Source organism: Mucor velutinosus, assembly GCF_035048745.1.
Source record: "Mucor velutinosus strain NIH1002 chromosome Unknown tig00000093, whole genome shotgun sequence".
In the NCBI taxonomy this organism is placed as follows: Eukaryota; Fungi; Mucoromycota; class Mucoromycetes; order Mucorales; family Mucoraceae; genus Mucor; species Mucor velutinosus.
The window spans coordinates 2,409,466-2,430,882 of NW_027041907.1; the positions used below are offsets into that span (position 1 = coordinate 2,409,466).

Sequence of the window (21,417 nt, forward strand, 5' to 3'; positions counted from 1 at the left end):
GTGAAAGAGTCAGCCCATAACAGCTTGTTAAAGGCAGTTGGAGGTTGGTTTGAATGTAAGAGCATCTGCTGATCCGGTACTCTATTTTAAGTTTCTGATTGACAGCCTCTTTTTTTAGATGCCTCCTGAGTTTGTTGCCGACACAGACACCTGAGTACAACATTACCACGTTGGGATGTAATTCTAAGCCATCCAATGTTGATGATGCTCGTAACAGATGGCTTGATCACCCGCAGATGCACATGATTTAATAATAATAAGAAGGCGTCTCCAAGGTCTAGAGCTGTCCATTTCAGTTCATTACGACATAAACAGACAGGACACAGTAGTACTAACCAAAAGTTTATTTTTGAATTATATAAACAAACAATTGTTTTCATTGTGCTACACGATCAGCTCATAAATTTGGCATGTCAGCCAAAAACAACAACTAGCATATACAGCACGCTTATGCATACTCGATTCGAGCAGATCAAGCAAAGAAAATTTATCCGAATGCTTGCTACAGTTTACTCACTTTAATTTTGCAAAAATGTAAATGGGGGATTGGATATAAAAGAAACAAGAGAAGTGAGATTTAGTACAGCTGATCTATGGTATCCATTCAAAAGTACTCAAGTTGCTCCCAGTCAACTTATTGCGAGGGTTGTTCTCAGCCAAACCCACTGTATAATGGAATGAAGAACAAGCCAACATCGGTTGCTGTGGTATTCCACTGAGAACTGATAGGCAAGCTATGATTAGACTGTAAAGCAGGAAAATATAGCTCATAGAAATGGCGATGTAGATGTCGATACCATCTACACACGGTAGTTGGCAGTGTTATGGCTATTGATGCTAGCTTTTAGATACAGGTGATATATAAACAAGATGTATATAAGTTTATGATCAAACAAGACATGACTAAGTATGAATCATTTCTTTTTTTTCTTTTGCAGCACTCATCTTGTATTCAAGCGCATAATAGCCGTATCATGCTCAGGGAAATCAAACCGATGAATCTTTTAGCACATGTTAAGCTATAACAGGCTCATGCGAGACGCTTACGAAGTGGCAATGCACTTGGATAAAAGTCTGTCAGAGTCCACTAAAATCAACCACTTCAATGGAGATAAAAATATACTGCTCTACTTCTGCCTTGTGACACTAACCTTAATTCTTCCCAAACCACACAATTCATGAACGCGTCGATTCATACTGAATCCCAAGTTGCTATGCTGATAAACGCCTACCAAACCATGACTGGGATGACAGTGCTTTGGCGTTGCTTATCTTTTATGATTTATATATCATAACATAATAAATGCATAGTCCCTAGACATTTTTACAATTCTAATATAAAAACTGAGTCGCCAGGCATGTGCCAGGCATGGTTCATATATGACTAGAGATTTTGTATTAAATTGCTATCGATCAACAATCAAGTTTCATCTAACATTTTAGCTATTATTAATTTTGCAATATTAGCCAAAGACCCGTTGTAGCGCGAGCCACCTGAATGTAGGTTGATTTCCACCAAAGCGAAGCGTAGATCAGGAAACCACCCGAAGAGTCGAAATCCTCATCGTAACGTAATAAATTTATGGTCCCTAGACACTTCCGAAGCCTCAAAAAGGAAAGAAGTTGATCTGACAAGTATTTTGATACACTGGCGTTATTAAATATAGAATACAAGAAAGATGGCATGACTAACAATGGCGCTATGTTTTCCACCTACTTTCCATGCGCTTCAAAAGCATCTATTAACTGCATTGTCTTCATAATGAACAGGGCATTGAGTTTGCCAGCCAGACCCACCAGCCAGAATAATTCAAACCCAAAATTTTGATCTGTTCCAGATTGGACAAATCTTAATGATTTTCGACTCGATTGAACTATTTTAGCAGATTTGACTAAGTAAAACATGATAATCACCCTATGCTTCTTTAAGCTCACCTTTCTTTCGTCTAAATTGTTTTTAGGGCCTTTCAAACCCCGAAAACATCATTAAGCAGTAAAGATCAAAACAAAACCGACAAACAACACAACAACAACAATTCAGTCAGGTCTGTCAAGTCAGCCGACACCTACCGTTACCTCCAACTTTCGTCTCACTTTAACCAAACAGACGACAGCCGGCAACCGTTCCTCCAAACTACCCGTTGCGTCCAAGAAGCGTCGCTTCTCTACCATCAAAGCTACCGCTGTACCTTTGCGTCGTTCACCTCGCACTCACGCACCTACAGTAGAACCTCTCGTCTCCATGATTACCGACTCGCAACTTACTACTATGCCTGTAGTCTCCTCCACCGATTCCACCTCCATCCTGGGCTTAGAACCCTCTGCTATTGCGCCCAGCACGCCTACTACTGTCTGTACCGGTCTGCATGTTCCCCGCCCAGACGAAATCCATGGTCATCCTCAGTTACCTAACTGGATCCAGGAAATCTATGCACGTCTTTCTGCACACGATTCTCAACTGGAACAAATTAAAGATTTGTTGAAGAGAAACCATGAACTTCAACTGGCTTTGGATAACGCTAATCGAGAGATTGCACAACTCAAGTCAACTGCCAATCACTCGTTGCCACCCTTGCCTTCAGCTCCGACTGTACCTGAGAAGAGATCAGATGGTACCTCGGCCTCCAAATGGGCTGATGTGGCCGCCACTCCACCATTGAACGATCCACCAAAGAAGCCCCAGACTCTCAAGACACCTAAACCTAAAGCCATCACTTCTTCCAAGCCTGTTCCCAAAGGTAAGTCCAAACGACCTCCAACTTTGGAACAAATTAATCGTTTTTACTCGGCCCCATCGGAATCACATGGGTACCAATTCTTGTACTTTACATCCCGTGGTCGTGAAGCCATCTCCAAAATCCGTGCTGGTTTTGGAGTACTTGGCTTATCGCAGAGCCGCATCCTCGACATCCATTACCCTGAGAACAACACTATCAGCTTCCTGGTACACAATGACTATGTCGATACTGTCAAAGATGCCATGGCCAAGCTGCCTTCCTCCAAGCTCCTCAATGATTTTGACCCTTGTGCTCCTTCATTACTCCGTGATCGTAAGTATACTACTAACCCTGACCAGGCTTTTGTGCAAGCTGAAGCCACCCGAATCCATCAAGAACGGTTAATACGTATTGTCAAGCGCCTTCATGTCCCTCATGTTCAACTTGCTGTCGCTAGGGAATTTTGCTTCAAGCGTCAATGGCTTCCTGAATCTGTATATCATTCTCTCTACTCTGCTATCTATCCTGACAAATCATCCAAGGCTATCGCCCTTTCAGCACAGGCCGATGTCAACATGGATGATGTTCCTGCAACTCAAGATTCTACTACTCAACCTGCTACCTCTTCTACCTCTATTAGCCCAGCTGACGGCGTCTCAGCCCCCTTGGCCTAATGAGTACTAACACCTATGAATCTCACACCTATGCCACTAATATGCCCAATTATACCACTAACATTCAATCTTTTACGCACAATCACAACTTCAATATAGCTTCCCTGAACTGCCGCAATCTTGTCAAAGCCTCTACTCCAGAGATTAGCTCTGACTTCATTCGATATTTACGTTCCTTACATTTGGACATTATATGTATTCAAGAATCGCACGCCGTTGAGGCAGTTCAGGACCAACTCAATCTACAATTCCAAGCTCATGCCACCTTATGGACACAACATTGTGGTATTATCTCATTCAATCCATTAATCAACTTACATTCTTTAGACTTCGATCTGGACCAACGCATCCTTGCCTGCAAGGTTGTCCATGCCAATGCGTTGTTCCCACCCTTCACACTCCTTAACATCTATGCTCCTGCCCAATACTCTCCCAGAGTGCAGTTCTTTCGCAATCTTCTAGCGTTGCCTCTTTTCGACATTCCTTATTCAACCTCTCAGGCATCTCTCTCCTCTTTATCTACACCTCTCGACTCTGATCCCTCCAACCTTGCTCCAATGCTCATGATGGGGGATTTCAACTATCATGCTACTTCATATCTGACCGATGAAAGTGTGGATCAGGAACTTGATACTAACAATATTACTTCAGGAGCTGCCCTTCACCGACACTTCCATCAGATTCTCAATACGCACTTCTTTGAATGTACACATTCGCGGGAAGAAGGCCCTCTGTTACCAACATATCGCAGACAGAACGGTCAATCTACTATCGATTACCTGTACGCTTCTGCTTTCTTATTCCAACACCTACACTCTTCTGACATTGAGTTCCTTGATTCCTCCTGGACCGATCATGCCCTTCTCCGGGCACGGTTTGTCTTTTCGTCGGATCGTCAGGGATCAGGTCTATGGCGAGCTAACCCCAATCTAGCAACTAATCAATATTTCACGGATCAACTGTTTACAGCTTTAGATGAATTTTTCACTACCGTGGAGATTACCGCTTCCATAGATGCCGCCGCCTCCATTTTGCCTGCCTCTCCGCAAGACAATTGGGATGCTCTTAAAGCTCTAGTTCAGGATATCGCTCGTCGGGTAAGTCGTGCTCGCAGCAATGCCTTGGAACGCCAACACCGGCGCCTACAACGCAAGCGCAACCGAATATGTCGTCAATACTCGGATCCTCGTACCCGGACACAACTACTACACACCGTTGAAAAGCAAATTGGTATGCTTCAACGTGAAATTGCTACGAACCTACGATTGCGGGCAGGTAAACATTGGCGTGAAAAGGGGGAAACCTCTGCCGGTTACCTTAAGCGAACTATTGCCACTCATGCCGCTAAACAGGCGATTACTAGCCTCCTCCATCCAGTTAGTAACACATTATGTACTGATCCTCTTTCGATGCAGACAGCTGCTTCTAGTTTCTATGACACGTTGTATTCCAGTGATCCGGTCGATATCGCGAGCATCGAGTCCCTGTGCAACACGATCCCTGACTCTGACACCATCCCGGATGATGCTCATACTATTCTTCAGCAACCTTTCACCTATGCCGACTTATTGACTGGTACTCATCGTACCAAGTTCCAATCCAGTCCTGGCATCGACGGTTTACCTTATCCCATTCTCAACGTGATTTTCAACCACCCGAAGGCTGCCAAACTCTCTGTTCAGGTATTTAATGATGCTCTCAACTTGGGTATCTTTCCCTCCAGCTGGTTGCAAACCTGCATCTGTTTACTACCCAAATCCGGCGACCTATCCAACCTCAAGAATTGGCGACCTCTATCATTGATATGTTGCGATGCCAAGATATTTACCCGACTTCTCAACCAACGTCTTATGCCTTTTATGAACAAAATCATATGTCCTCAACAATCAGGATTCATGCCTGGTCGCTTCATCGGTGACAATGGTATGATCCTCCACAACACTCGCCTCATTGCCGCTGAAACATCCTCTGACAGTATTGCACTTCTCTTGGATCAAGAGAAGGCTTACGATCGCATTCATCCTGATTATCTTCGTGCTGTGATGCAACGTTTTAACATGCCTACTAATATTATTCATTCCTTACTAACTCTCTTTTTTTCGACACAAATTCACATCAACATCAATGGACATATCTCGACTGATTATATCACCCAACAACGTGGTATTCGACAAGGAGATCCCATCTCGCCACTACTGTTTAATATCGCATTTGATCCATTCCTTCGATCAATTCACCAAGACCCTCAATACAAGGGTTTCAACCTACACACTGAAGCTCCTCCCCCTTCTAATGATACCCAATCTGATGTTATTTCAGATTCTATGCAACAACTGTTTTCTGATGCTGCTGACCCGCCCATTGTTCCCGATGGTTCAACTTCTTCAGCTTCTTCTACAACTGCGCCTCTGGCGGTCAAAATCCTTGCCTATGCGGATGATACTTTGGTGTATCTTCGCGACACGCACGATTTCCATCGTTTGCAGGCTGCCATCACTACTTACATGAAAGCTTCTAACGCATTATTGAATTATCACAAAACAGTAGCTACATCTCTTTCAGGTAAACCATCAACAACTTGGCAAGCCCTGCTCTCATCTTATGGCATCACCGCTTGGCATGATCGCACATCCACCACTCCACTCATTTATCTCGGTTATCCAATTTGTTCCAGCATTACTCAACGCAATGTTGCCTTTCAAAAACTGTATGACTCCATCCGTAACGCTATTGCTATCCACTCCCAACGCAATATCTCTATCCGTGGCCGGGTCACCATTCTCAATTCACTCATTTATTCCAAATTATGGCATGTTTTACGACTCACAACATTTACCAAGGCCCAGTTGCTCTCTTTACGAAGCCTGGGTACCGCCTTCATTAATTTTCGTATATTCCCTAGACTCTCTTTTGCTACTCTCTCTTTACCTCGCTCTGCCGGTGGTTTGGGGCTCCTAGATCCTCTCTCTCAACAACAAGCTCTGCAATGGTACTGGGTGTGCCCTCTATTGCTTCAATATCTTGACTCTCCGGCCTTCTCCAAGTACAACACTCCTTCGCTTCCTGTCTTAACTTATACTCTTTCTTGGTGCTACTCCTCCACCGTCTTCTCTCATTTCTTTTACTACCTCTTGTTTCGGCATGCTCGCCATCGGTTGTGGTTTCCTCAAAGTCCATCCCGTCGCAATACTTATCTCAATCCAATCACTAATCTTCAGTCCTGCTTGTCCATCTTTCAGATGTCAGAACGTCGTAACTTATATGTTGATGCTATTACTTGCTACTCACTCCCTCTTTATGAAATACTTTTACATTCTCCTCCTACTATTAACAATTTATATTCTTCTAGCTTTATACCACCGAATCTTCTTTTAGATGGCTCTGACGTTGCCAGAAAGCTTCTTGTAAGCGAGGTTTTCCAGTTAGATATTGATCATCAGGTGCTTCGTGTTCGTCCTTCCTTCCAATTCGCTCGCCATCCTATTGTATCCCAACGTGTTGCTGATTTCATTCAGTCGCGTCAACTACTATTCCAACCTTTCTTTGCACAACAGTGCTTCATTGCTCCTCGTCCAACCCTCAACCCACATCAACCTCCCTCCCTTCGAGCGTTCTGCCGTAGCATTATCGTTCCTCCTTCTTCCTTGCCTTCGCGAGGCCGGTTGCCGCTCAACAGCATCCGTTACTTCAAAAAACTACGTCAAACCCTCTCCTCTACCTCCTCCTCACTCTCTCCTCTCCGGCCGGCTCAATGGCTCTCCTTCTGGAGAATCTCAATCCCCCTGGCTGCTCGCACGGTCTGGTACCGAGCTATTTACGAAAAAATCCCTTCAAGAGCTCTGCTACATTTACGCATCCCCGAAAAACACCCTTCTCCCCTATGTACCATCTGCTCTGCCTCTACCACGGAGGATATCACCCATACTCTGTTCTCCTGCCCTCCCAAGTTATTGGTCTGGCGACACATGTACCACACCTATCTCTCTGCTTCTTCCTCAATCTCTGATGTTGATCTGATTCATTTCTTCCAACAAATATTACTCTGTTCCTCTCCCTATCTTGATCGTGATCTCTCTCTCTCGTTCAATGATCTCTCTATTCCTCAACTTTTCGCAACTACTCTGCTGACAATATGGCAAGCGCACTGGCGCTGGATCTTCGACCGAACCCCGTTCATCGCTGACACTGTTCAACATCGTCTTGCTCGCTCTCTTGCTCGCTTGGATGCCGAGTTAAAGCTAGATTCGTAAGTATTCAGTTTTTCCTCTTTTATCCATTTGCTCTTTTCTATCTGTTATTTTTATTTTTTTCTTTCGTTCCTCCGATCCTCTTGTAATCATACCCAGTCTTTCCTATCACTCATAGCGACATTTGAAGGACTTAAAATAAAAAATGGAGCTCGGCTCCCCTACAAAAAAAAAAAAAAAAATGCTTCTTTAAGCTTTCTTGGAGTATTTTTCAAGGCGCATTCAATTGTACCAAGTAATATAAATGTTTTGAATAAATCTATTGAACAAATTATGAAAATACAAAAAGAGGTTTCTGGCCAAAAAGTTGAGATTTTACATATCAAGGTGTCACAAAGGTGATTTCAGAGGCTACGTTAGATTGATAGAAACATCTTGATTCAAGATATACCATAGTAAAAGTCTCCATTTTCAAGGTGAAAAACGCGATCGTTTGATTTTTGATGAAAACCATGAGGGGTACCTCATGCTTTTTGGTCGATTCTTGTCCATGCTTTTTTGGTCCCCAAAAAGTTGAGCAAAGGTGTCAGAAAGTAACTGCCAGATGAGAGCAATTATTTGGTGCTATTCTGACCATCTAAAACGACCTTGAGTGCAAGAAAATGCAGCTTAAATGCACTCAGATTTTGCGGTATCAGGGACACTAAGGACTAAGAAGGGGAAATACCAGTATGCTGCTTACCCGTATATAAAGCAGCTACGTGTATAGGGATATACAGCGTCACATAAGAATTAGATCCACAGATAATATGAAGTGTTTTCATGTGTAAGTAGAGGGCCAAAATGAAAGTAGTAGTACGTTGATAAGATGCGCAAGGGCAATCGGTAGCGCGAGATGTCGCTGCGCAGGTTGGCTCTCACCAAAGCATAAACACTAGTAATTCATAAAAAAAAACCTCTTTTTTTTGCATACCTCAAGCATAAGCTTATTGAGCTTTGTTCATTAAACTTTCTACTATAGCTCCGTAGCGCAAACTGATGGACATTCGATATCAACTCTTTTTGATAAATAGACAAGGAAAAAGACCGAGGAGGAATTGAAGCAAATTCTAATCATCCATGTGCATTAGATTAGATGAAGCTATCATTTGGTGGGGATGGATCCTGGTGTTTGCTCGCTATTCTCTGCTGTTGATGATGTCAATAGAGTTCGCCAAACCTCAAATAGCGATTACTATCAGCACATTGGTATGACTAGGAACAAAGGCTTCATTACTAAGCATCAAGCTGAGCATTCAGAAGACCATTCATTTATCAGCACACTACCTTCTTTGGAGACAGCCAACCTTGATCATTTTGTTATTGCGTCTACAGCTGAAATTTATTTAAAGCCATTGAGACATGCAATTATTCAAAATCGACGAGCATCTAACGTCCTAAATGTGCAACTATTGCAAGCAAAAACAGTGAATCAATGTTGAGAATGAAGCTGAATCTAGCATGCACGCTTTATTGTACTTCCCCACATGCAAATCCAAGGTCAAGAGAGACGAAAATGCAGCAAAGAACACTTGTGATAACTTTGTGTACATGACAAGAATTGAACTATTTCTGAAGTCCTAAAAAGAGTGATTGTATCTCTCAACCTGCCATACTATAAAACAACGCTTTGTCAAATCCAAGCCAATTTTTTTGCTTTTTTGCAATCAATATCCGGTAAAGTCGCAATGAGTAAACATCGTCAAAAAGAGTGATGGTTATGCTAGAGTGTAACTCTAACCCAGGCGATCCTGGCGATCTTGAAAGATGAGGAGGATCGTATTGGGTTAGGCTGTTTTTTTTTCAAGACCAAAAGAGTTCATTGTAAGCCTTGGCATCTTTCTTAATTAGTGCGCTTTAATATATTATGCTGTATGTAAAAAGAGTTTATTGACAAAGATAGGATCATACGAGCAATTTAAACAAGGTGTAGGTACATAGGAAAATAATACAATGAAGTAGTGAGAGAAATAATACAATGACGAATGGAGTGGAATGATGATGGCATATAAAATAAAGTTACTTGATGTAGCATAGAGCCTCAGTAGGAGTAAAACCTGCTTTGTACAGGCAATTCATGAAATCTTTTTCAACCTGCAGCTTCTCGTGTTGAAAAGACAGTTGTTCTTCTCTGCGTTGCTTCTCTTGTTTCTTTTGTCGTAGAACGTAGAGCATGTCTCTTGATTTCTGCATTCTTTCCATTTCTTTTCTTCTATCGAAATGCAAGAATCTTTCTAAATCATCATCGTTTGTAGTATTAGTGGTTGCTGAATGAATGCTTTCGTTAGAATTTTGACGACATCTTGAAGAAGGAGAGGGAGATTTGAGCACTAAATTATCGAGATCCATGGCAGAGTTGCTGAAACCAAAGACAGGATGTAGATGATCCCAGTAGGGGAATCTTTTGACCAGTTCATCTATGTGATTGACGTTAGAACACAACTGGTAACAGATCAAGTTTCTAATAGTATGTACCGTGCAGCGCTTTTTCGCCACCCATTTGATACTTGATCTTGTATCCTTCAGTTTCGCTCCATTTGCGTGTCAAACGATAGTTGCTTTGCAAGGTGGATATCTTGGATGCGACATCTTTTGCTAAGCGATGATATATGCCAACTTGTCGTAATTTATCAATGATCTCCTCCAGCAAATCTTTCTTTGGTACTCGATCCATGGAATAGTCCTCTCTTCTCCATTTTTTGTAGTTTGGCCTATAGGACAGCCATTTAATAAGGACGTCCATGGAAGAAGGGCCACCATTGACACCATCTTTGATCCAACTCTTGTATGGTTTTTTGCCCTTGAGAGATATTCTGTTGCGATAGATGATGGTAGAAGTTGGAGCAGACATAGTCATGGTGATGGTAAGTTGAGAGGAGAGAAAAAAAAAAGAAGGTTTTTTTGATGGATAAATGGGATTATTTATAAGTTCTGTAATCATATGGCTTGATGTGGGTGTTGCAAGAATATGCTTAAATTAGAATGTGATATTTTAAGCCGTATATATTTACTAAATTAAACTGTTTAATGAAGCCAACACTGTACATGACACATTTATCACGGACATTCCCTGTTTGATCCAGCATCTGCATACATGATTTCAGTGTCAAAACCTTCATTTTGCGTACCTTTGGTGATTCATTGGTGAATATGCATTTTTAGAATTTTTTTTGCTAGATCAAATTTAGAAAGGATCGTCGCTTATCAAGTTCTGTTTGCACTAGCAAAATGGCTTTGTTCTGTATACCCCGGGTCAAGCCAATTCGAGTAATATGCGGGTAGTGAAACATACTGAAATCACCTCCTCTTGGTATCAAGGCAATAATGAGCCAGAGTCAGCCACTCTTTGTAGAGCATAGCAGAGCCAATAGCCATATACTGGCATGCTCTGGGAGACACGTTGATCTATCACTTGGACCACTTTGATTGTATACGCTTGATTATTACCAAAAAAAAAAAAAAAAAAAAAAGTACGTTACATCTAATTTTTCGATGCCGTTTAACCTTTCAGTTGTGTACAAAGTCTGTTAATGGTTCTCTCACGCCCCACCACTGCAAATTTCTAAATTGTGTTACAGAGACAGTTTAGTAGAACTCAGGTCGCTTTTTATTGGAACCTAAAGAGATCATCAATTCATTACAGAATGAAAGAAAAAAAAGAGGGGGAGCACGTGGAGCTTCTTTTTTGTGAATATGCTCTACGATTGAAGCACACAATTGGCACACCAATCTGCTAGTTTGGAACAATCCGTCTTCCAAATTGCATGAGAGGGAGCCAATATTGACGAAATTAGCCAAATATGGGGTGCTTGTCTTGTAATCACATCTACTTTAACTTGATCTCGCTTCAAACACCCAATTAGCTCCTCTACATCATGTTGGAAAATTTCGGTTCCACCATATGTAACCAGTGTTGGACAGATTCCAGTAAATGAAGCAAACACAGGCGAGTAGGCTGGGTTGCGCAGTGCAAGGCGTTTTTCTTCTTCACTGGCACTAGTGGCTGCTTCGGGAAAGTAGTTCCCAAGATCAGTGTTTAGCATCTTAAAAGTCAAGCAATCCAGATACACTTTGTTGGGTCGAAGTGATTGGCTATTGTCAATGTTTGCCCATGGTGAAATCATGACATTGCCAGCTGGCTGAGGCAGACCTAAGTCTCGAATAGCCAACAAGCTTGTAGCTACAAGATTACCGCCAGCACTGTCACCAGCAAACACAATCTTCTTGGGATCCATCTTCACATGGTTAATCAAGTAACGGTATCCATTCAAGCAGTCTTCCTTGGTTTTGTGGTAGCTAACTTCTGGCATACGGTTGTATTCGATAGAAAAGATGCGCACGTTCAAGCCTTTTGTCTCTCTCAGATATTCAATGATATGAATAAATGATTCCATGTACATGAGTGAATCACCATATCTAAAGCCACCACCTAGAGCAGAGTAACACAGATGTTCTAAAATTGGTACAAAAACAGTGACAATCAGGAACACATTTACACTGTACCATGGATATAGTAAATAGTAAGGTCTGCTTCAATTGCAGTCTTTTCTACCCACGAAACTCGTTGTTGCTTCTTGACGAGATGGGAATCCTTGACAATCCAATGACCAGCAATGCCATTCTTCTGGACCCGGCTGATATAATCGTATTGAGCGCCCCATGGTTTAGTGGCAGTGCTCATCACAGCACGACCCTTCTTTATCGGCATGCTCATGATTTTCTCAACGATCTTGCATCTTACTCTGAGAGGAAGCCAAAAGATGATGGTTTGCTTAATGTGTTTGTTGATGATTTCAGCACCTGAATATGTACGCATAAGCAGTGTCAATGGCCGGTGCTCTTCGCATTGAATGTCACTTACCCAGGTTTCTGCCGTTCTTGGTACCAAGGAACGCAATTAATAGAGCAATAGCAAAGGCTCTTGGGCCAGGATGAAAAGTCTCCATGTTTTGAGAAAAAGAAATGAGGAAAAGAAGGGAAAGAAGGTTTAAATTATGTACAACGCTTAAATACCCAAATGTGAGCCTAGTTACACAATGAAGAATATAGAATACACGGCATTTTCGCAAAATGATACTCGGTTATGGCAGTATAAGTTTACCATTGCTATACATTGCAAGTGCAATAACAGCTTGTCAAATTTAAGACGTACCCCTGAGCCTTCAAAAGGCGAAATGTATATCTAAACATGTCCATATCGCAATTGCAGTTTACCGATCAAGAGAGCTAAATGCTTTTATCTTCAAATTTCACGTCTTTCGATATGGGTTTGAAGATGTCAGAGATACCCTGAAATTCACCACCGCTGACATCCAGGGTGGCATACAAATCGCTTGCAAGCACGTTAGACCGCAGATCATACAAAAGCAAATCTTGTAGTATGTAGAAGACGATGGTATTCAGGGGCCAAGATGAGAGCATTTTGCCAGCACAAGGATACCAGTGATGAATCAGCAATATCAGGGCTTGGATGTTGATTCAGGCGAATACTAGAAACTGTACCGAGACTTTATCGTTATCAAAAGACAATGCATATTATCTGATTTCCACAAAGGAGGTGTCATTGTTTGTGCTCTGGCCTCTGATAGCGTGACACTTGAAGAGATGTTGTTTTTCATGTGATATGCTATCAGAATACAGGCAATCAGTTTTGAATGTCAGAAATTCAAGGCCTCTAAAACCTTCCCCATTTGTAGTATAAAATTGACTTTTTTTTTTTCTTCAATTTACCCTTTTCTTCTTCTTTCCGTCACTACACAACACTTGTATTCAAAGGCAAGAATACCGCATACTTTCTCTCAGTAACCATGGCAAACACTATCGAAGAATATGATTTGATCATTGTTGGAGCAGGCGTTCTTGGATGTGCTGCAGCCAGAGCATTCGGCTCAGATAATAGAAAGGTGCTATTGCTTGAACGCGATCTCTCAGAGCCTGACCGTATTGTGGGTGAATTGTTACAGCCTGGAGGTATGAACGCTCTCAAAGAGCTAGGATTGGAAGGTTTGTTCTCTACCATGAAGTCGACATCAACGGCGAAATAATCAACATGTTCTCATTATCGCAGATTGTGTGGAGGGCATCGATGGCATTCCTTGTTACGGTTATGGTGTGATCCGCCAAAATGAAACAGTGGAGATTCCTTACCCTGTCGATTCAGACACTGAAAAGCAAGCAGTTGGTAAATCATTCCATCATGGTCGATTTATTCAGAAATTGAGAGAGGCTGCCAGTTCCACCGAAAAGTATGTATTTTGTGTTACACTTACGATTCAGATGAACTGAACGTTTGCTGCCCTTTGATAGTGTCACAGTGAAGGAAGCTACCGTCAACAGTTTGTTAAGGGAAGAGAATGAGGACAAAGTGATTGGTGTAGTAGCTCAATCAAAGACAGGCGAGGAATCCAAAGTAAGCAGGGAAAGTAGCCATTTTGTGTATAGACTGCACGCTCATGCTTTTGCTAGTATTATGCTTCACTGACTATTGTGTGTGATGGATTGTTTTCCAAGTTCCGAAAAGAGTTTACAACAAAGACACCTGATGTTAGATCCAACTTTGTGGGGTAAGGAATGGCATTGGAAAGAGAGAAAAGTATATTGATCCATTGTTTTCAGATTCATTATGAAAGATCTGGTTTTGCCAATGCCAAATCATGGTCATGTCATCCTCGCTAAGCCCTCGCCAGTGCTCATGTATCAGATTGGTACACATGATACCCGTGTTTTAGTCGATGTGCCTGGAAAATTGCCCTCTGTGTCTACTGGCGAACTAAAGAAGTATCTGCAGGAGACAGTTGCACCTGAGTTACCAGAGAGCATTCGTGTAAGATGAAACTACCTTCTGCGAACATGTGAATCCTCATCCACTGATTTTTTTTTTTTTACACTCCATTATAGCCCAAATTCTTGGAAGCCTTGGAAACCGAAAGATTGAGATCGATGCCAAACGGATTTTTGCCTCCTTCAGTGAACCAAAGCGACGGTATGATCTTACTGGGTGATGCTATGAACATGAGACATCCTTTGACTGGCGGTAAGTGTATTTCTGTTATCTCTATAGAAATCGTATGTTTATTTTTGGGTTCGTAGGCGGAATGACAGTTGCGTTTAATGATGTTGTATTACTCAAAGAATATTTGTCACATGAAAATGTCCCTTCATTTGCTGATTCAGAAGTTATTCTTCAGAAATTGAATGAATTTCATTGGAAGAGAAAGAACTACTGTACTGCTATCAATGTCTTAGCAATGGCACTCTATCGCTTGTTTGCTGCAGATGAAGGTAAGAATTCAGGGAGAGAACTATGAGCATAGCAGTTACTTAGTGGATGGGACCATAGATACTGATCTTGCCGTCCTGCAACGTGGATGTTTCTCATATTTCAAATTTGGAGGTCTTTGCATCAGTGAGCCTGTGGGTCTGTTATCTGGTTTGATCCAAAGACCCATCATCCTTGTCTATCACTTTTTCGCTGTTGCTTTCCACGCCATCAAGATTGAGACCGTTAGCAATGGATGGGCTGGTGCTCATCGTAGTTTCATTATGTTCTTTACCGTGCTATATGCTGCATGCGTTACCATCTTGCCTTATCTTTGGAGCGAAACAAAGTATTAGGCCTTTGAATCTTCATTTATTTTATTTATTCATCGCTTTTTATTTCTTTCTAATATTTATATACACATTTAGCATCATTACAGCAACAAAAATCTAATAAACAAAGCCCCACTATCAGTCTGTCATTTGAATTGCATAATGAGAGCATGCCAGAAGGAGTAGATTGCTAGCAAGTAGATAAGGTTCGCTCTACTCATTTGAAGCCTTTATTTTATATGGAGTGTCTTTTTAAAAAAAATAGTGTCTTGACAATGCATTCCTTATGCTTTGCAGATGTCGGAAAAGGTGCCGCAACACTACAGCAAAATAGCTTCAAATCATATCCTTTCAAAAATTTAAAGAATTGAGTACAGTACAAGGTGAATAAACCACCGATGAAGCCAGCATTGGGGGGGAGGTTTGGAGGAGGTGCTAAACCCATCCACCAAGAACATAATGCATCTAATTCAACATTTAGTAACATTGACTTATGAGGCTGTTTTATCGTAGCGAAGCAAAAGTACAAAACCATAGTATTCAAGCAGCAAATTTGGTTTTTCATCTCCATTATTAATTATCTTTCCAACAACATAACGCCTCAAAATTTGTATGAATTAGCTTTACCAAAATCAATATGCCTCCTATTCGAATTAAAAATTGCACAGGCTATGTAACTGCTCTTCCAGTAAATTACAGCTACCAAATATGTGATTCATGCCGTGTAAATAATAGCTATAAAGCAAAACCAAAACCAAATTTGACAGCTTTCAAGCCTTCATATCTTGACATGTAGACCTTTATAAGCCACCAGAATGATGCTAAACAATTGTAATTTAATAGTAGTAACTTCCTGACACCTTTGCTCAACTTTTTGAGCCAAAAAAAAAAACGTGGCCAAAATCGACCAAAAAGCATGAGGGGTACCTCATGGTTTTCATCGAAAATCAAACGATAGCATTTTTCACCTTGAAAATGAAGACTTTTACTATGGTATATATTAATTCAAAACGTTTCTCTTGATTCAAAGCAACCTCTGAAACCACTTTTATGAGGTTTTCATATGCAAAATATGGCTATTTTCGCAAAAAACCTCATTTCAAATTTTACCAAATTGCTCAGTAATTTCAATTAAACCACCTATTTCAGTTAGTGCCATTGGAAGCGCCTTAAAAAGTACTTCAAGAATGTATTAGGAAGCATATGGTGATTATCACAGTTTATATAGTCGAATATCACAGAATAGATTAAAGAGGTCGAAAAAGACGATATCTGTCCAATCTTGAACAGAAAAAAAAAAAGGATCTGAGCGTGAATCAATTTTAGCGGCGGCGCTGCTGCTGGCTGACCCAAATGCTTTTCTGATGATGACAATGATGATTGCGATGCTGATTAAATGGGGATCATGGAATTGAAAGGACAGTTGCTTAGCGCAAATACTTTTTTTAAGGAGCTTTGCCTCATGAAGATGTCTTTTGCAATGACGATATCTCAAAAAAAGTCGCTGTAGATGTTACAAAAGTCCTGTATTTGCGCATGACCAGCTTTATGTCGCCATCTTTTAAGAGTATCAGCAATAGCAAATGGGATGACAATTCTATTATCAGAAAATGGAGATTATGGTGTACAAATGCTGCATAAAACTTGAATTTTTTTTTTTTCACATGGACTCAATAAGAATAGGTTTCGTTTGATATCAGTGTAAGCAAGAAGGATGCTGAAGGAGGTACTTCCTCTCCTCCTCCTTCCGGCTCTAATATAGCCTTTCTTTTACTAATAATAGATTGTTTAAAATCTGCTTGATATACCAAAATTTTACCATATCTGATATAAAATGTCTTCGACGAGAGCCTGCAGGGTGTCGCCGACATCGAGCGTAGCAAGATAGATCAGATAGTGGCTGATATACTGTATAAAACTACTGCTGCTGTCCTGCTATTGACTGATCTGCTTACAATTTGCATTTGTGCCTTTTGATTTGCAGTCTCTCGTGGAATAGACAAGGACCTAAACCAAATGCTGATGTCTCTGCTGGTTATTATTCTCCGTATGAGCATTGGCGGCATCTCTTTGGACTTCACCTTTTTTGACTGGGTGTGCGCTGCTCTCGCACCAATAATAGTGACCCTGATTAAAGTTTCAGCATCCTTTCATTGTCTGTGCACCCCCTGAATTGCAGATCTCTTTGTTTCCATTCAATGAAAAGCAAATCGGTACATTATCAAGTCTAATTTGGGAGCAGACCACAGTGCTTTATGTATATCTGCATCTTGGGCGAATCTGAGGCTTTAAACAGCATAGAGCAGGATACTATTTGATGAGGGTATATGTGGGGCAATTTGTTTTTATTAAGAGTGCGACGACTGGATAAAATTTAGGTTATTTCTTTTCTCTATTGTACACATTTAATACCACAAGAACCATAACAGATGTTTTGGCGCTTTGGATTTAACAATCCCTCTGCCATCGACGGCTTACTAGCCCAGCCAGACACTACACTCGAGCAGATTCTGACTGATCAAGACATCATCCAGGAAGCAAAATCGCAAAACCCCAAACTAATTGAATTGTAAATTGTAAACAGACATGAAAACACTGTGATCATGTTTTCAATCAACTGTTCGAGGCTAACAACATCTCTTGACTATCTCTATAGTTTGGCGAAAAAGGACAACTTGTCAGAGCTGATCGATTTGTTCTATGCTCTGGATAACGGGAAACAGCGGTAAGCCATTCATTATCTAAACGTGCGGTGGGTGGTAACATAATGGCTATAGATTGCCTTTAATTGCTTGCGAAATACTGGCATGTGAAATACCTCGACTGGTGGATGCAATCGTGCTTGATCATCAAGACTTATTGTCGAAATTCTGGGATTTTTTGAGGAAGCCTTTCTCGATACATGCTTCTTATTCTTTCCAAGCAGCCTATTTCAGCAAAATCATTACCACCTTCCTGACCAAACGAACTACTGATATGTTGGGATTCATTGAATCAACTCCGGAAAATCTGAAGTTGATACTGGCTAACTTACAAAGCTCGGCCATTATGGATTTACTATTAAACTTGATCAGGTTGGAAGAGTTACCAGAAGCAAAAGGCATAGTGCAGGTAGTTTTTTTGCAAAGCTGGTTTTAAAGGATGTTCACTGACAATGAGCTATAGTGGTTAAGCGACAATGGCCTACTGATCAACCTGTTGTATCGGTTGGATCCGAATCAAACCACTGACGAACATTCAACCGCCCAACAATGTATTTGCGAGATTGTCAGAATGTCACAAACAAGCTTGATCGAATCGCCCAGTTTGGGTGTCAACGACATTATTACCACTTTAACAAGCAGGGACACAATGCAAACCATGGTTGATTTTATGTTGGATACTTCCGCTCCCAACTCAGTCTCCAGCTTGATCAATTGCGTTACAATCATCATCGATATCATCCGCCACAACAACAGTGATCTGGATCAAGAAACGTCTTTCGCTGTCGTTTTGGGATATCAGAACCAAATAGCACAGCAATCTGGCGTATCGCTCATCAACATGCTGTCCGTATTAACAGACAATATCGATAAATTTGTAGATCTACTCTTGAAACCCAATCAAGTCGATACGCCTCGCACAACCACGCCACTTGGTTTTGAAAGGCTCAAGATTTGTGAATTATTTGCTGAATTGCTACACTGTTCAAACATGTCAAGCCTGAATGTCATCCAAGGAGACGCAGATAAAGAGGAAACTAGCCCTACTTGTGGGGATTTGTTAAAATTGGCGTTTGTCAAGCATAAGGTGATGCCTGTTAGCATAGTAAGTGATTTGAAGCATGTATGGATTGTCGGTTTGCTTAAAAACTCTCACTTAGGATCTGTTCTTTGAGTTCCCTCTGAACAACTTCTTACATTATGTTGTATACGACTCTTTGCATCAGATCTTCAATGGACAAATGAACAGAGAGTCAAATAGACAGCTGGCCTTGTCTATTTTCAATGAGGGACACTTGACAGACAAGATTGTGAAGGCGCAGGAGCAGAACGACATTGAGTGGTATGAATACAAACGTGTAAAGCGCAATTGGGTAATAATGACATATACATAGTGCGAAACCAAAGGGCACACGATTGGGCTATATGGGACATCTGACATTTATTTCAGATGAGATTATCAAGCTTTTCGAAGGCTACCCCGAGAGCATCATATCAGCACTAGACGACTCTATTGATTTGGACAAATGGCATCAATACTGCATGAAGCAGCTATTAGAAACAAAGGAAAGAGATAGCTTGCCCTTGGGAGATGTCAGGGCGAACAACATGCTTGCTATTGCAGATCATAATGATAATGATATCATTGATGATATTGACGAAGAGTTAAACGCCGAGGAGGCGATCAGTCATAGATTTGGTCAATTCAATGCCATTGATGATGACGAGGAAGAGGAAGAAGAAGACAGAGAAGATCAATGGGTTATGTAAGCAGTTTATTTGCAAGTATCCTGATATGATGAGAGTTGACTTTTGGACAGTGATAATATAGATAAATCAGGGAATCAAAACACCATTACCATCATGAAGTACCATGCAGAGGATGACAGCAGTAGCTCTACAGAAGAAAAGGAAGATGACTATAGTAGTAGCGATGACGAAGATACACAAGTCCATGTTGCTAGGCGTAAAACACAATGGTCGGGTGGCGAGTATGATCCATTTTCAACTGCTGGTCAAAATGATAATGAAGCCAAGGCAGACAACGTAGCTGCTGCTAATGTTGATAAAGACGAGGACAATCCATTTGGTGATTTTTCAAGTAATAGTAGCAGCGCTAATGACAACTCTGACAAAGCAGCATTACAATGGCAGGACGGCTTTGCATCTAATTTTGCAGACATGGATTTAAGCACTGTCAAACTATCTCAGGATAAACCCGCAGCTAAAGAGAGCACTGTGAATGCTTGATTTTGATGATGCGCAATTGTCAACTATAAATTCCATATACATACAGTAGCTATACTATTCTACTCTTTTCTTGCCCCTTTAATTACTCTATCATCATAAAATGCTTTACCCCGGAGGTGTCAATGACCATCCAATCCCTCATCCACTGAAATACCACTTTTTATCTTTTCGGCATCAATGAGAAGCCTCCTCAAACGATTAATAGTAGTGGATCCAACTCTTGTTAGTTGCTCTACATCTGTAGCAATGGGAACTACTCATTTACGAGCATATGGCATACTTGCATTACCTCTTATTACTCAATAATACGCAAAACACTGCGGAATTGTAGGTGCACTTGAGTCGTGATTTCTCGCGTTTAAAGCTGTTTTAAATCACCAGAATAGTACCAAACAATTGCTTTCATGTAGCACTTGCTTACTGACACCTTTGCTCAACTTTTTTGGGACCAAAAAAACATGGCCAAAAATTGATCAAAAACCATGAGGTACCCCCTCATAGTTTCTGTCGAAAATCAAACGGTCGTGTTTTTGACCACAAAAATGAAGACTTCTACTAAGGTATGTATTAGATCAAAATGTTTCTATTGATCCAGCGCAGCCCTTGAAGCTACTTTTGTGAAACCTTGATATTCAGAATTTTGACTTTTTGGCCAAAAACCTCTTTTCGTATTTTTATAATTTGCTCAATAAATTTATTTAAAACATTTATATTACTTGGTACCATTGGATGCGCCTTGAAAAGTACTCCAAGAAAGCTTAAGAAAGTTTGTGATTACCACAACAGTTTGTATAGTCAAATCTTGAAGATTAGATCGATCAAGTCGATTTTGAACAGAATTTGGCCAATATGAATCGAAAAATTTCATCTGAGTTTAAACTCTTTTTGCGGCGTCTGGCTTACTCTTGCATGAAAACGATCCCCAAAGCCCAAGCCATCATTTGATAACACTTCATAAAGTATACATCATTGATAATGGCAACCCAACCAAATGGTAATACCAATTGTACAAAGATGCTTCGAGTAGTAAGCAATTATTTTTCCCTTCAAAAAAGGTTATTGCATTTAGCTAGATTGCGTGCTACTAGCCGAGTATGATACACAGGTATTTGATGCTATATATGGACTACAGACTGATACTTTTGATTTTACTACTGTTGGGTGTTGTGAGGATAAATGGAACACATACATTTGCCCTTGAAATAGATATGAAACCCTCTAATAATCATGTATTTGTTTTGTAATTTAATAATTCATA

At 40.8% G+C, this 21,417-nt stretch overlaps 6 protein-coding genes across 6 annotated transcripts; 4 read left to right on the top strand and 2 right to left on the bottom strand.

The window, feature by feature from the left end:
- Positions 1-1,903: 1,903 nt before the first annotated feature.
- NMD5_1 (Nonsense-mediated mRNA decay protein 5) lies at positions 1,904-3,391 on the top strand (the record flags this gene model as incomplete). The annotated part of the gene is made up of 2 exons (XM_064821916.1): positions 1,904-1,953; positions 2,056-3,391. The coding sequence occupies 2 exons, from the start codon at positions 1,904-1,906 to the stop codon at positions 3,389-3,391; spliced, it is 1,386 nt and encodes a 461-aa protein (XP_064681602.1).
- A 41-nt stretch (positions 3,392-3,432) lies between these two features.
- Positions 3,433-7,641, top strand: GAL10 (UDP-glucose-4-epimerase; the record flags this gene model as incomplete). Its single annotated transcript, XM_064821917.1, has 1 exon — positions 3,433-7,641. One exon carries the CDS (start codon positions 3,433-3,435, stop codon positions 7,639-7,641), a length of 4,209 nt encoding a protein of 1,402 aa, XP_064681603.1.
- Positions 7,642-9,636: 1,995 nt separating this feature from the next.
- Positions 9,637-10,474, bottom strand: ATC70_002545 (Phosphotransferase; the record flags this gene model as incomplete). Its single annotated transcript, XM_064821918.1, has 2 exons — positions 9,637-10,034; positions 10,093-10,474. The coding sequence occupies 2 exons, from the start codon at positions 10,472-10,474 to the stop codon at positions 9,637-9,639; spliced, it is 780 nt and encodes a 259-aa protein (XP_064681604.1).
- An 841-nt stretch (positions 10,475-11,315) lies between these two features.
- ATC70_002546 (uncharacterized protein) lies at positions 11,316-12,563 on the bottom strand (the record flags this gene model as incomplete). The annotated part of the gene is made up of 3 exons (XM_064821919.1): positions 11,316-12,046; positions 12,121-12,417; positions 12,479-12,563. 3 exons carry the CDS (start codon positions 12,561-12,563, stop codon positions 11,316-11,318), a joined length of 1,113 nt encoding a protein of 370 aa, XP_064681605.1.
- An 861-nt stretch (positions 12,564-13,424) lies between these two features.
- On the top strand, positions 13,425-15,231 carry ATC70_002547 (uncharacterized protein; the record flags this gene model as incomplete). The annotated part of the gene is made up of 8 exons (XM_064821920.1): positions 13,425-13,620; positions 13,685-13,862; positions 13,924-14,026; positions 14,083-14,180; positions 14,233-14,440; positions 14,515-14,650; positions 14,707-14,898; positions 14,957-15,231. 8 exons carry the CDS (start codon positions 13,425-13,427, stop codon positions 15,229-15,231), a joined length of 1,386 nt encoding a protein of 461 aa, XP_064681606.1.
- Positions 15,232-17,636: 2,405 nt separating this feature from the next.
- Positions 17,637-20,159, top strand: ATC70_002548 (uncharacterized protein; the record flags this gene model as incomplete). Its single annotated transcript, XM_064821921.1, has 7 exons — positions 17,637-17,776; positions 17,864-17,932; positions 17,985-18,318; positions 18,373-19,014; positions 19,070-19,251; positions 19,304-19,675; positions 19,730-20,159. The coding sequence occupies 7 exons, from the start codon at positions 17,637-17,639 to the stop codon at positions 20,157-20,159; spliced, it is 2,169 nt and encodes a 722-aa protein (XP_064681607.1).
- Between the last annotated feature and the right edge of the window lie 1,258 nt (positions 20,160-21,417).